The sequence below is a fragment of the Rattus norvegicus genome, chromosome 7 (assembly GCF_021556685.1).
Source record: "Rattus norvegicus strain SHRSP/BbbUtx chromosome 7, alternate assembly SHRSP_T2T, whole genome shotgun sequence".
Lineage (NCBI taxonomy): Eukaryota > Metazoa > Chordata > Mammalia > Rodentia > Muridae > Rattus > Rattus norvegicus.
In genome coordinates, this window is record NC_141540.1 from 56,423,027 (window position 1) to 56,435,683 (window position 12,657).

The 12,657-nt window shown below is 39.6% G+C and overlaps 1 protein-coding gene and 1 pseudogene across 5 annotated transcripts in view; both read left to right on the forward strand.

The window, feature by feature from the left end:
- Osbpl8 (oxysterol binding protein-like 8) overlaps positions 1–12,657 on the forward strand; it is a 153,077-nt gene that overhangs the window by 125,082 nt on the left and 15,338 nt on the right. For all 4 annotated transcript variants that reach the window (XM_087557245.1, XM_087557246.1, NM_001309455.2 and 1 more), the window contains 5 exon segments: positions 3,118–3,215; positions 5,266–5,355; positions 6,921–7,057; positions 8,554–8,739; positions 9,416–9,503. In XM_087557245.1, coding sequence (XP_087413371.1) covers positions 3,118–3,215; positions 5,266–5,355; positions 6,921–7,057; positions 8,554–8,739; positions 9,416–9,503 — 599 coding nt within the window.
- On the forward strand, positions 755–2,761 carry Eif5-ps8 (eukaryotic translation initiation factor 5, pseudogene 8; annotated as a pseudogene). Its single transcript, XR_015625317.1, has one exon. The product of XR_015625317.1 is annotated as a eukaryotic translation initiation factor 5, pseudogene 8 (transcript).

Below are 12,657 nucleotides of genomic sequence, written 5' to 3' on the forward strand. Positions count from 1 at the left end.
GAAATAAGTCTGAGAAGCAGCATTCATTATCTGTGTCCTCTCAGAAGTTACTATTGTCCATTGCTTAGCAAAGGCCGCCTCAGCTGCCCGACGCCATAAAACATGCACTGGAACAAACCTGTTCAACCTTCTGTAGCTTAGAATGGTTTGCAACACAGAACTTATTTTGTGCTTGTGTTTGTTTGCTTAACTTATCTGAAATTGGTTCTTGTTATTTGTAGCAATTATATTCTATAAGTAACAAACATGGAATCAACACATATTGTTTCTAGAGAAAGTAATGAGTTTACATTGTTTGGAGTCTCTTACTACATACATTATTTCCATCAACTAATGAGCACATAACCTTGTATTATGTGTGCTTGTATTTAGAAATTTTATTCATTGTTCCTTACATTGCTGATTCATTGATACAGACAGACAGATAGACAGACAGACACACACACACACACACACACACACACACACACACAGAGCACTATAGCTCAACTGAATGAAGCAGTAACAAATATTTCTCTAGGTGTCATCATAACCTTGTACTTCAGAACACCATACCCCAGTGTTGCAGCATTGCACTGGAGCAGTTTTCAACAGCAAAATCATCACAAAATACAAAAGTACAGAACACATAATGAAAATATTTTGCAGAAGAAGTATGGACATTGAAACAACACAGTGGGCCTAGTTCTGCCTCAGCGTCAGCTTACTCCCCAAAGCACAGAGGAGTCCCCATGTGGATAAAATCTTTATTGTAGAGAGCGAGAACATTCCAGAGGTCGCCAGGTTCGGCGCTGCTGGTGTGGACTCAGACGGTCGTCTCTGCCTCCCGCTGCTCGGCGGCCGCACCTGCCCAGCAGCCCCTCCTCTCGCTGCCGGGCCCGCCGCTCCGGACCCGGTTTCCAGCGCCTCTTCCTCCCAGTCCCGGGCGAGCCGCGTTGGGTTAATGTCTTTATTTGACGAAAACGAGCTGTTGCGCAGCCATTGGTACCTGTATTGGGGAAACATAGCATACAAGCAAGAAGCTTACAGCCTCAGTGGCGAAAAATTTTTCATGTCAGAGACCGAGAACTCTTTCAGTCGTTTATGTCATCCCTTCTTCTCCAGACAGAAGATACCAAAAAGTTGCAATCAAAGATCTGTACATCTTATTGGTAAAGTCACTAATAAGCCAAAATGTCTGTCAACGTCAACCGCAGTGTGTCAGACCAGTTCTATCGCTACAAGATGCCCTGTTTGATTGCTAAGGTTGAGGGCAAAGGAAATGGAATCAAGACAGTTATAGTCAACATGGTTGACGTTGCAAAGGCGCTTAATCGGCCTCCAACGTATCCCACCAAATATTTTGTTTGTGAGCTGGGAGCACAGACCCAGTTTGATGTTAAGAATGACCGTTACATTGTCAATGAATCTCATGAGGTGAATAAGCGGCAAGACATGTTGGATGGATTCATTAAAAAATTTGTTCTCTGTCCTGAGTGTGAGAATCCTGAAACAGATCTGCATGTCAATCCAAAGAAGCAAACAATAGGTAATTCTTGTAAAGCCTGTAGATACCGAGGCATGCTTGACACACATCATAAACTCTGTACATTCATTCTCAAAAACCCCCCTGAGAATAGTGACATTGGTACAGGAAAGAAAGAGAAAGAAAAGAAAAATAGAAAGGGCAAGGACAAGGAAAATGGCTCTGTATCCACCAGTGAGACACCACCACCTCCACCACCAAATGAAATTAGTCCTCCACATGCTGTGGAAGAAGAGGAAGATGATGATTGGGGGGAGGATACAACTGAGGAAGCTCAAAGGCGCAGAATGGATGAAATCAGTGACCATGCAAAACGTCTGACACTTAGCGATGATTTGGAAAGAACTGTAGAAGAGCTAACATCCTGTTTGATTTTGTTAAGAAAAAGAAAGAAGAGGGCATTATTGATTCATCTGATAAAGACATTTCGGCTGAGGCAGAAAGACTGGATGTAAAAGCCATGGGCCCTCTCGTTTTGACAGAAGTTCTCTTTGATGAGAAGATAAGAGAGCAAATCAAGAAATACAGGCGCCATTTTTTAAGATTTTGTCATAACAACAAAAAGGCCCAGCGGTACCTTCTTCATGGTTTGGAATGTGTAATAGCAATGCATCAAGCTCAGTTGATCTCCAAGATTCCACATATCTTGAAGGAGATGTATGATGCAGACCTTTTAGAGGAAGAGGTCATTATCAGCTGGTCAAAAAAGGCCTCTAAGAAATATGTCTCAAAAGAACTTGCCAAAGAGATTCGTGTCAAAGCAGAGCCATTTATTAAATGGTTGAAGGAAGCGAAGGAGGAATCTTCTGGTGGTGAGGAAGAAGACGAAGATGAAAATATTGAGGTGGTATATTCGAAGACTGCCAGTGTACCAAAAGTTGAAACTGTGAAGTCTGACAACAAGGATGACATTGATATTGATGCCATTTAAAAGGATGGATGCAACTTAGCTTAACAGTGTAATGCTGCAAATTTTTCTCCATTATCAGCCAGAAGTGCAACATGTATGTGCAAGAGCTAAAGTGGCTTAACATCATGCTACACTTGATACTAAAAAGCTATTACTGTGAGTGGTCTATAATTAAGCCCAATGAGACATCTAGGGAGTCCATACATATCAGTGAGCAGTTGTAGTTTGCTTATTTATAGCATGTTTCTTTCGGAAAAACTAGTGGTGGACACATTTGGATCACATTTATACAGTTATAAAAAATAAAGATTTGATTTTGGTCATTCTTCAGAAAAAAAAATCTTTATTATACTTACTGTGTATATGTGGAGTGTAGCCTTTAGGCGTAGGATCTTTCCTTCTACCTTCTAGGTGGGTGCCAGTGGTGTAACTCAGAGCCTAAGGTGTGGCAGGAAGTGCTTTTACATGTCATCCCATTGGCCCACCTCTGTGCTTTAAGTAGTTGGTAAAACTACCAACGAAACACAATACGAACACACTTTGAATGTTGTGAAACAGGCTTCATGTCTGCATGAGACAGAACGCTCTTAGATGACAGGTTCCTCCTAGAAAGGATAAAATTACAGAGCACTGCTTGTTTTACATCAGTGTCTGTCTTCAGCTTTTGTATTTTTCTCTTTAGGAATTCTTTATGGCACAATGACACTGGAACTAGGTGGAACTGTCAACATTACCTGTCAGAAGACTGGGTACAGTGCGATACTTGAATTTAAACTAAAGGTTGGTAAAAGGTTGAAGGGACACTAGCCCGCTGGAGCTTGTGGCCTGGCAGGCATTGCCCATCTCCCGATTCCTTCTGCCTCGCTCGCTAAAACCATTAGGTCACATTCCTAAAGCTCGTCACCCAGGTCTGTTCCCCTATGCTGGCCACATCCTCCTGAGGCCGACTACCAAAGTCCAGCTATCAAAAGCCCCTTTGGATCATCTAATTAACATGCCCAATTAAAATGAAACCCCTCATCCTAACATGGGGTTTCCACTTTATCTTCACAAACTGCCATTTTCCTGTGTGCCATATCTGTCTTCTCTCTGTCCAGAGGCAGTCCTTTGTCCCATTTTCAGACAGCTACCCCAGCCCCTTCTCCCTCTTCCGTCTTTGTCCCTTATCCATGCCCTTTCTCCCTCTGGGGAAAACAAGTCTCCTTTGTGCTGAAAACTTGGTCTTGGGGGTCCTGAGCTGACCTCTCCTTGCGGTGGTGTCACCTAAGGGGAAGTTGTGCTGTAAATACGGAAGGGAAATTGAGCTGTGAAATAAGAACTAAATAAAAAACATGATTATGTCAGATCAAAGAGAAATACATCCAAAGGCATTCTCTGCCAGTATCTTGATACAACCTGAGGTAAACTAATATTAAAGCCACCATTCCTTTTGCTAATTTCACGATAAAACTTGGTGCTATAGAGGAAATACGACTTAAGTGACTGAAGTATCTCTGTAAATTCAAACGTTGCTTTACAAGACCCCAGAAGGTAGATATGAATGACACTCTGGTTGTGTACAGTAAGACAGTTTTATATTAGTTATCATTTCTGCATAAAAATTACTTTGAACTCACATGCTTATGAATAATCACGTGATCATCATATTTATATGCTAAAAAATTTGTATAGGGCACATTAGAGATGGCTTGTCTCTTAAAAAATGTTGGGCTCCAGGAAGTCTTGAAAAACTTGAGTGATTAGTTGAGAGCAGAACCTTCTAAAGACTTGCACCATTATGAGTCTGTGGCCTGAAAGGTCACAACTGTTACACTGAGCACCCATTCCTGTGGCCTTTCTGTGGGGCTTAGCTTCTCATAGCATGGCCGCTTCAAGGTAGCTGGAGGGCTTACTTAGCAGCATGAGGTTTCCAGATACAAGAGTCATGGTAGCAAGGTGAGAACTCAACTGCCTTCCATCACTAGACCTAGAAGTCAAATTTACAACATCTTTACTATGGTGTATTGAAGAGTTACCCACCCACCCAAGCGCAGGGGAAAGGGGATGTTTATGGTACTTCTCAGGAGGTGGCAAGATCTCACTGAAGAAGAGTGTGAGGCCGGAGAGGACAGGAGTAGGCACTGTTGAAGCCACCTTTGGAAAATTTTGTCAACAAAAGGGAAGTTTGAATCCTTTTCACAATGTCAGTTATAATTTAGTACACTGTGTTCAATAAAAAGAGGAGCTATAATGACAGTTGTTAACTGCCTCCATGTTGATATTTCAGTGACTGAAATCTCTTTGCTAAAGACAAGGAACTCCTAAGTATGACGTGGTGCAGCCCCCTTGCCTTGCCAGTTCTCACAGTGTGGTGATACCAGCTGCAACATCAAATGCTCTTAGACAACACTAATGTCGTGAAAACTCAAGCATCAAAACTTGCTCTCTGAGCAAACACTTTAGGCAATGTTACATTTTTCTTCTAACCTTATTTTTTTGAAAGATTGTTTTAATTTTTTAATTCCCTCGGTTTTCTGAGGTGTTAGTGTGTTGCCATATCGATAGGGTACAGTCCTGCAGGTTGGGCAAGAGCAGCACTTCAGACTGCATAGGTGTGGATCCGTATACCTGCATGATCTTCTAAATTACATAGATGTCACAGTCTGTTTTTAGCTGTATTTTACACAATCACAATCAAAATTTATCTTTCTTAAAAGTCTCTAACTTAAATTTGAATCATTTTCATTGTTCTTATTTTCACAAGTATGGTAACTGTACTATTTTGAAATGTGGATTTCTACAATGTACGTAAATATAAACTAAAATGCTATTACTTTCCTTCTTTTAAAAGCCATTTCTAGGGAGCAGTGATTATGTTAATCAAATATCAGGGAAACTTAAATTGGGAAAAGAAGTCCTCGCTACTCTGGAAGGCCATTGGGTAAGTATTTTTACATGTCAGCATTATAAAAATAATTTTATCTGATGGAGAAAATGGGCAATCATATTGTAAAAGTAACACTAGTTAAATAAACTTTATCTTAAAAGCGGGTATTTTGGTATTGTTCTGTTGCCAGTAACACTTTCTTTTGTATAATGTTTTGTTTCTAAGATTTTTAAATGAATATAAGTAGCTATCAGTTATATGGCGCTTACTGTGTACATTATTAGGAATGTAGCTCTTATTTATCAATACTTATTAATACTTAGTTGGACTTCATGAAGTGAGTTCGACTTCATGAAGTGAGTTCATGAAGTCCATTCATATTTTTCTTATTTTGTGTGCATGTGCGTCTGTACATGTGCTATGACACACATGTGGAAGTCGGAGGACACAAGTCTGCACTCTCATTCTACAACAAGGGCTCCAGGGATCAGGCTCAGGTCATCTGAATTGGTGACAGGCACCTTTCCCAGCTAAGCCACCTTTCTGACACATACACAAGATGCCTCTATTTGAAAAGGGAGGAGAGTAAAGCACAGAGCATCTGAGTAATTAGCGTAAAGTAAGCAGTGAGCTGAGAGCTGAGCCCTGACTCTGGCTGGACAGGACTTCCCAGTCAGACAAGGATTTCTTCTGTGGAGATGGGAAGGTGCAGGAGTATTTAACAGTAACAGTTTTGGTTTACTTCTCTGCCACCCAGACTCATACTCATATAACTCCCCAAGGAGCTTACATGACTGAAGTGGATTGTGGCGTGGTTTTAGATGTGTCTTCACTTAGGATATGCAAAAAAAAAGTATGATGGAAAATGAAGCTAGATTTAAGGACTCAGCCAATGGCTACATAGCTTCTGCAAAGTGGCTTTTTAAATTCTGCCTGTTTGCATGCGAGTGTGCAAGGTCAGTTCTTTCCTTTCACAGTATGGGTCTCAGGAATAGGTCATCAGGCTTGGTGGCAAATGTCTTTACCCATAGAGCCATCTCCCTGGTCCTTCTTTCTGAATATTATTTGGAATATTGGTAAAGCCATCTTTGTCACTTTATGTCATTTTGAGACAGGGTCTCATTCTGCAGCCCTAGCTAGTATGAAACTCAGAGATCTTCTTGCCTCTGCCCGCTGGATGCTGGGATTAAAGGCCTGTGCCACCACATCTTGACAAATAGTTGTTCTAAAACCATAAAGTGTCTTAAGACTGTGTTCAATTTTTAATGGTAAGAAAGACGCCAGATGTTTTTCAGTAATTTGATCTCCATTGTGCACAGCATCTCATGACTGCAAACACTGTGCTCTTCTTTGACAGTTCAAATGTAGTATGCTTTGCCTGTACTAATTGAAATTTGTTAAGTAAAACATAAAATCTCATGAACTTTTTGTGCAGCCAGCCTATTTTTTTATACAAATGGAAAGAATTTGGGATTTTGAGAAGTGTACTAATTACATTTGTTTTAGGATATCTTTTAGTAGACTTCATCAGCAGGAAGAATTTGTTAGTGTATTATTATACTGTGTGATCCTCTTCTAAATAAAATAACCGTAGTAATTTTTAATTCCTTTAAATATAGGATAGTGAAGTTTTCATTAATGACAAAAAGACTGATAACTCAGAGATTTTCTGGAATCCAACTCCTGACATTAAACAGTGGAGATTAATAAGGCACACTGTAAAATTTGAAGAACAGGATGATTTTGAATCAGAGAAGTAAGTACACCATTTTTAGCTAATTTCATGAAAATCAAGGAGTATTTTGAGTTGCATAATCATGTAGTCACACTATTTTCTGTCTGTCTGCTGTATTGTTAGCTCTGCAAGAAAGTTTGTCATTTGTGGGATTGGAAGCCTTCTGGGTTGGTGTATGTGACACAGGAAACTTCACATATCATCTTGATTCTCTGTAGCTCAGAGCTAAAATGTCCTCCTTTTTCTCTCTTCTACTCCAGTGCTTTAATTTTTGTTTGCATAAAATTACAGAAGCAATCAATGATTCTCAGTTTCTGCCTAGCATCTGCTTTCTCCTCTGACTTAGGCCAGAAGGTGAAGTGTCCTCTGAAACAGATAGTGCCTGCCACCTGATGCTGTGGACTCCACAGGGGGCAGGTAGTTGGGCACTACCGTAGATTGTTATTAAGTGACGAACTTCTTTCAGGAACTCTCTGACTTGGATAAAGTTTGTACCTCCTCCTTAAGAGTTCTGTGTAAATGTTGCTTTAGTACACATGTGATACCCATGAGTCCTTAGATGTGGTCCTGCTTCCATGACTCAAGCCTACATGTACTTTATTTTCTACACAAAAATCTAGGTTATCAGCATTGGAAAATGTGTATGTATCCGTTTTTAAATTCTATTTCCCCGTGTAACAGTCACATGATGCCCCCTGTCCCAAAGGACATGCAATCAACACATATATCCATTTTTGATATGTGTATATAATTCAATATTTTTATTTTTTATTATGGCATTTTATCCAGAGCCTTAAATTTGCTGTATAGCTGAGATTGATCATGAACTAGTATTACTGATCTTCTTGTCTCTACTTCCCAATACTGGGATTATACTGGGCTAGCACAACGTATTTTAAGCATGAGGTAGTAAGACTTAGAAACCTTTTTTTTTTTTAACCAGCTAAGTAGAATGCATAACAAATTTCAAAGCCCCTCTCAGTGTTGACATGGCCCCTCTGAGACAGGTAAGACAAAGGTTATGTCATACTCTCATTTAGCTGATGAAAGAAGCTAGATTTCAATACGGGAAGCATTTTCTCATGCTGTTAAGTTAGTGGCTCTCAACAGTGTTGGTGTATGTAAGTCTAGAAAGCATTAGAATCCACTCTTCAGCCTGTTCCTAGAGACTGGATTTAAAATCTCTGATAATCCCTGCATCCAAGGTCTCTGGTGGATCATCCTGAGGTCTTAGACGCCTAAAGAGTGTGTGTGGGTCAGGACTGTGGGGACTTCCTCCTCTACATTCCTGTCAGCCTCAGACAGCAGCTTTCACTGTGTCTTTAGGAATGCATGTAATTGATTTCTCTTGCTAAAAGAGCTGAGCAAGTGTTTCTGATTTGAGGCTGGGCTTCGTTTTTTGACTCCTTTCTAAGCAATAAGCATAAGCAGTATTGGCTCTCAACAAAACAGAAAAACCTATATATACTTCATTTTCTGATTGCTTTTTTAAAATATTATTTTTACATGTATATTAGACTCTGGCAACGAGTGACAAAAGCTATAAATGCCAAAGACCAAACAGAAGCCACTCAAGAAAAGTATGTTTTGGAAGAAGCTCAAAGACAAGCTGCCAGAGATCGAAAAACAAAAAATGAAGAGTGGGCTTGTAAGTTATTTGAACTTGACCCACTCACAGGAGAATGGCACTATAAGTTTTCAGAGTAAGTAATTTAAATGTTTATTTAAAAAATAGAACCTATTACCTTTATATTTCTAGTACATTTATTATCAACCTATGAATTAGTGTGAAATTTTATTTTATGATTTAAATTTTTATGTGTATTGTATGAGCCTTTGAGTTGATGTGTGCCAGTGTATACAGGAGACCATGAATGTCAGGAGAGGTCTTAGGTCCCAGAACTGGAGTTGAGGATGGTTGTGAGCCATTACGTGGGTGCTGGAAACTAAACTCAGGTTCTCTGCAAGAGCAGTAACTGCTCTTAACCAAGTTACCTCTTGGACCTAGAAAATGAAATTTTGTTTTTATTTATTTTTTTTTTGTTTTTTTGGGGGGGTTGTTTGTTTGTTTGTTTTTTAGATAGCTCTGGCTGTCTGAAACTGGATATATAGACCAGGCTGGACTTGAGCTCAGAAATATACCTGCATCTTCCCAGTACTGAGGTTGAAGGGCGTACCATTACACCTAGCTTGGTAGTGTGAGATTTTAAACTTGATATTCTAGTGTTATTTTACACTTTAGGATAATAGTCTTCTAAATGAGCTAAGAATCAGATGATTTGATACAGAAAATCTTAAAATTAGGATAGCATTTGTAATTACTTAACGGGATCTAATAAACTAAGTTCTATAGCTATTTAATTTTTTTTTTAAATTTAGTACCCGACCATGGGACCCACTTAATGATATGATACAATTTGAAAAAGATGGAGTTATCCAGACCAAAGTGAAACATCGCACTCCAATGGTATGTAACATAAAAGTAGCTAGATCCTAAAGGCTTATCAACTTGCTAAATCTTTAGTGTCCTTGACAATTAGATTTAAATTTTAAAATTTACATAAGTAAAATGATATAACAGGCAGCTCTTCACACCCCAAAGAAACATTTAAAAAATAAAGAAAGAAAACAAAGAAATCAAAAACTACCAGAACTCTGCAAATACTGAGCAACTAAGAGAATCAAGGACCAAGAAAAGGCTTCAAGGCCTTGTAGGGGTACCTGTCTCACATCCCCTGAGCACAGCTACAGTCTTGTGAGGTCTGTATTCCAGCATAAGTCCCTGAATCCAGAAAGGGCGAAGTAGACAGCCTGTGTGCACACACATGCCCATCAGGACACTTGCTACCTAGAGGGCACATGTGGGTGGATGCACTCAATCCTGAGACCATCAATAATAAGGTATTATACAAAGGAATCAAACAATACAGGAGCTGAAATGTACAATAATGGGAACTCGCTAGAGGAATCTACCAATGGATTCAATAGGTACAAGACAGCTCAGTTACATAAGAGAGAGAACTATCCAAATGACCCAGTATGAGAAGAGAAGGAGCAAACACACGAGAGTGTGAACAGAACCTCAGAGTCTCATTGGGACACTCTTTGATAACTCCTAGGAATTATGGAATCCCCAAGGAGACCAGGGACAGAGGTGGGTGAAATATGCTTAAGAAAGGCTCCTATACTCCCAGGTTTAGTGACAGGAATCTATAAATTGAAGTTCTACAGTCTTCAATAGAATAAGTTCAGATTGTTGAAAGCCACAAAGCAAAACAAAAACACACAGAACCTTAAGGCAGCAAGAAAGAACCTGTCATGTAATGTTTGAGAGATAATACTAAAGATTTCAAAAATAGCCAGACAACTTTACTGAATCCAGCAGCATTGCAGAGTCCTGCCACACAAATAATATTTGTATTTATAGTGAGGAATTTCAAAAGGATAAGGAAATTTCAAAAGCAGTTCAGCTTGAGTAAAATTTCCAGTAGTAAACAGAACGAAGATGTGGAAGGCTTGTGTGGTAAGAATTGCAGCGTGTTGCTGAAGAACGTTGATGAGACAACAGGAAATGAAGAGAGCATATTTTCTTGCACTAGCGAAGTTTGTATTGTTACAGTGCAACACTGCCCCAGAACAGTCTGCAGAAATGGGAAAGCTGATCCTCAGAGTCCTAGGGAATTGTGAGGGTCCGTCCATAGCTAAAACAATCTCTTTGTTTGTCTGTCTTAGAACAACGTTGGAAGACATTTTCCAGTTTCAGTGTTTATCACAAAGCCACAGTAATCAAAGCAGTCATTTTGATAAAAGGTTAGACTTGGCATATAGGCCATTGGAATAAAACTGAGTCTAGACATAAACCCATAAAAGTTACTTAGCAGTTACGAACATTCACCATTCTGACAGAGGACCTGGGTTCCATTCCAGGCACCCACGCTGCAGCTCCAACCATCTGTAGCTATAGTTTCAGGGGGAGCTGCACCTTCTTCTGTCCTCCTAAGGTAAACATATACTCAGGCAAACATGCATACACATAAAAATGAAATAAATTTTCAAAATAGTTTTAAAAATTATTTTTGGCAATAATCTCTCCCACTCCTTGGAAAAAAGACTAGTCTCCCCCCCCCCTCTCTCTCTCTCTCTTTCTCTCTCTCTCTCTCTCTTCCATGTGGAAAGGTTTAATGAGAGAAAAAGAGTAGAAGAGGAGAGGAGTAGAAGCCGCCATGAGCACGTGGAGGAAGACGGAAAGGGAATGGGGAGAGAAGGGACAGAGGGGAAGAGGGCAAGAGGGCAAGAGCAAGGAGCAAGCAAAGAGAAGACAAGACTAGTCTCTTAAACAAATGGTACTGAAGTACATCTACCTGCCTTGCAATGTATAAAAAATAACTTAGATCTATACACAAAATGAGAGCTAAGACTATAAAATTTATAGGAAACAGTGTAAGTCATCATGACTTTGTGTTTGGAAATAGATTCTTAATAAGACAGTAAGAGCACAAATGACAACCACCACTAAACAGTTAAATTGGGGGGATGGAGAGCTTGCTCAGCTGTTAAAACCCCAGTTTGACATAGGTTCCACTCTCAGCACCTACAGAGCAACTCCCTGTTGTTCATAACTTTGTTTCAGGGCATCCAGTGTCCCCATGTGCCCTGCACCAGCTCAGGCACACATGTGCCTATGTATGTCCATACTTGCCGGCAAAGCAACCACACACACACACACACACACACACACACACACACACACACACACACACACACACACCATACATTATTAAACATCAGATGATGCCACGAAGAAGGCAAAAAGACAAGATACAGGGTCAGAATTTGCTAATCTTTTATCTAACAATATTTAAATATCCAAACTTATTGAAGAATCCCTGCCTTTTCAAAAGCACTACCTGGATTTTTTAAAAAGTCAAATGACTAGATTAAACATTTCTCCAAAGACACAAATGGCCAAAACAAAACAAAAAACACAGAAAAATATTAGTATATGAAATGTAACTCAAAACCACAATTAGTTGATTACTATGCAGAGAGAGAAACAGAGACAGAGACAGAGAGAGACAGAGACAGAGAGCGAGAGACAGAGACAGAGAGCGAGAGACAGACAGACAGAGAGAGAGAAGAAAATACAAGTGTTGGTGAAGATATAGAAACCAGAGCCCCAGTACATTGCTGATGGAACATAAAATTTGCAGCCATTGGGGAAAACAGTTTAGCAGTTCCTAAAAGAATATATAACCAAAATAACCACATGGCCCAGCTCTTCTACTCAAAAAAAAAAAAAAAAAAAAATAGAAAAAGAAAAAAAAAAAGAAAAGAAAATCAGAACTATAAATGTAATGAAACAGTATTTATTGAGAATGTTCACAATGCCCAGAAGAGAGAAACTGCAGGGTCCATTAACAGATACATGCATATACAAAACATAGTATATCCATATAGTGGAAAATTATCCATGCATAAAAATAGTTCAGGGGTTGGGGATTTGGCTCAGTGGTAGAGTGCTTGCCTAGCAAGCGCAAGGCCCTGGGTTCGGTCCCCAGCTCCGAAAAAAAAAATAGGAAAAAAAAAAATAGTTCAGTTCTGCTCCATGCTCCAACATGGTT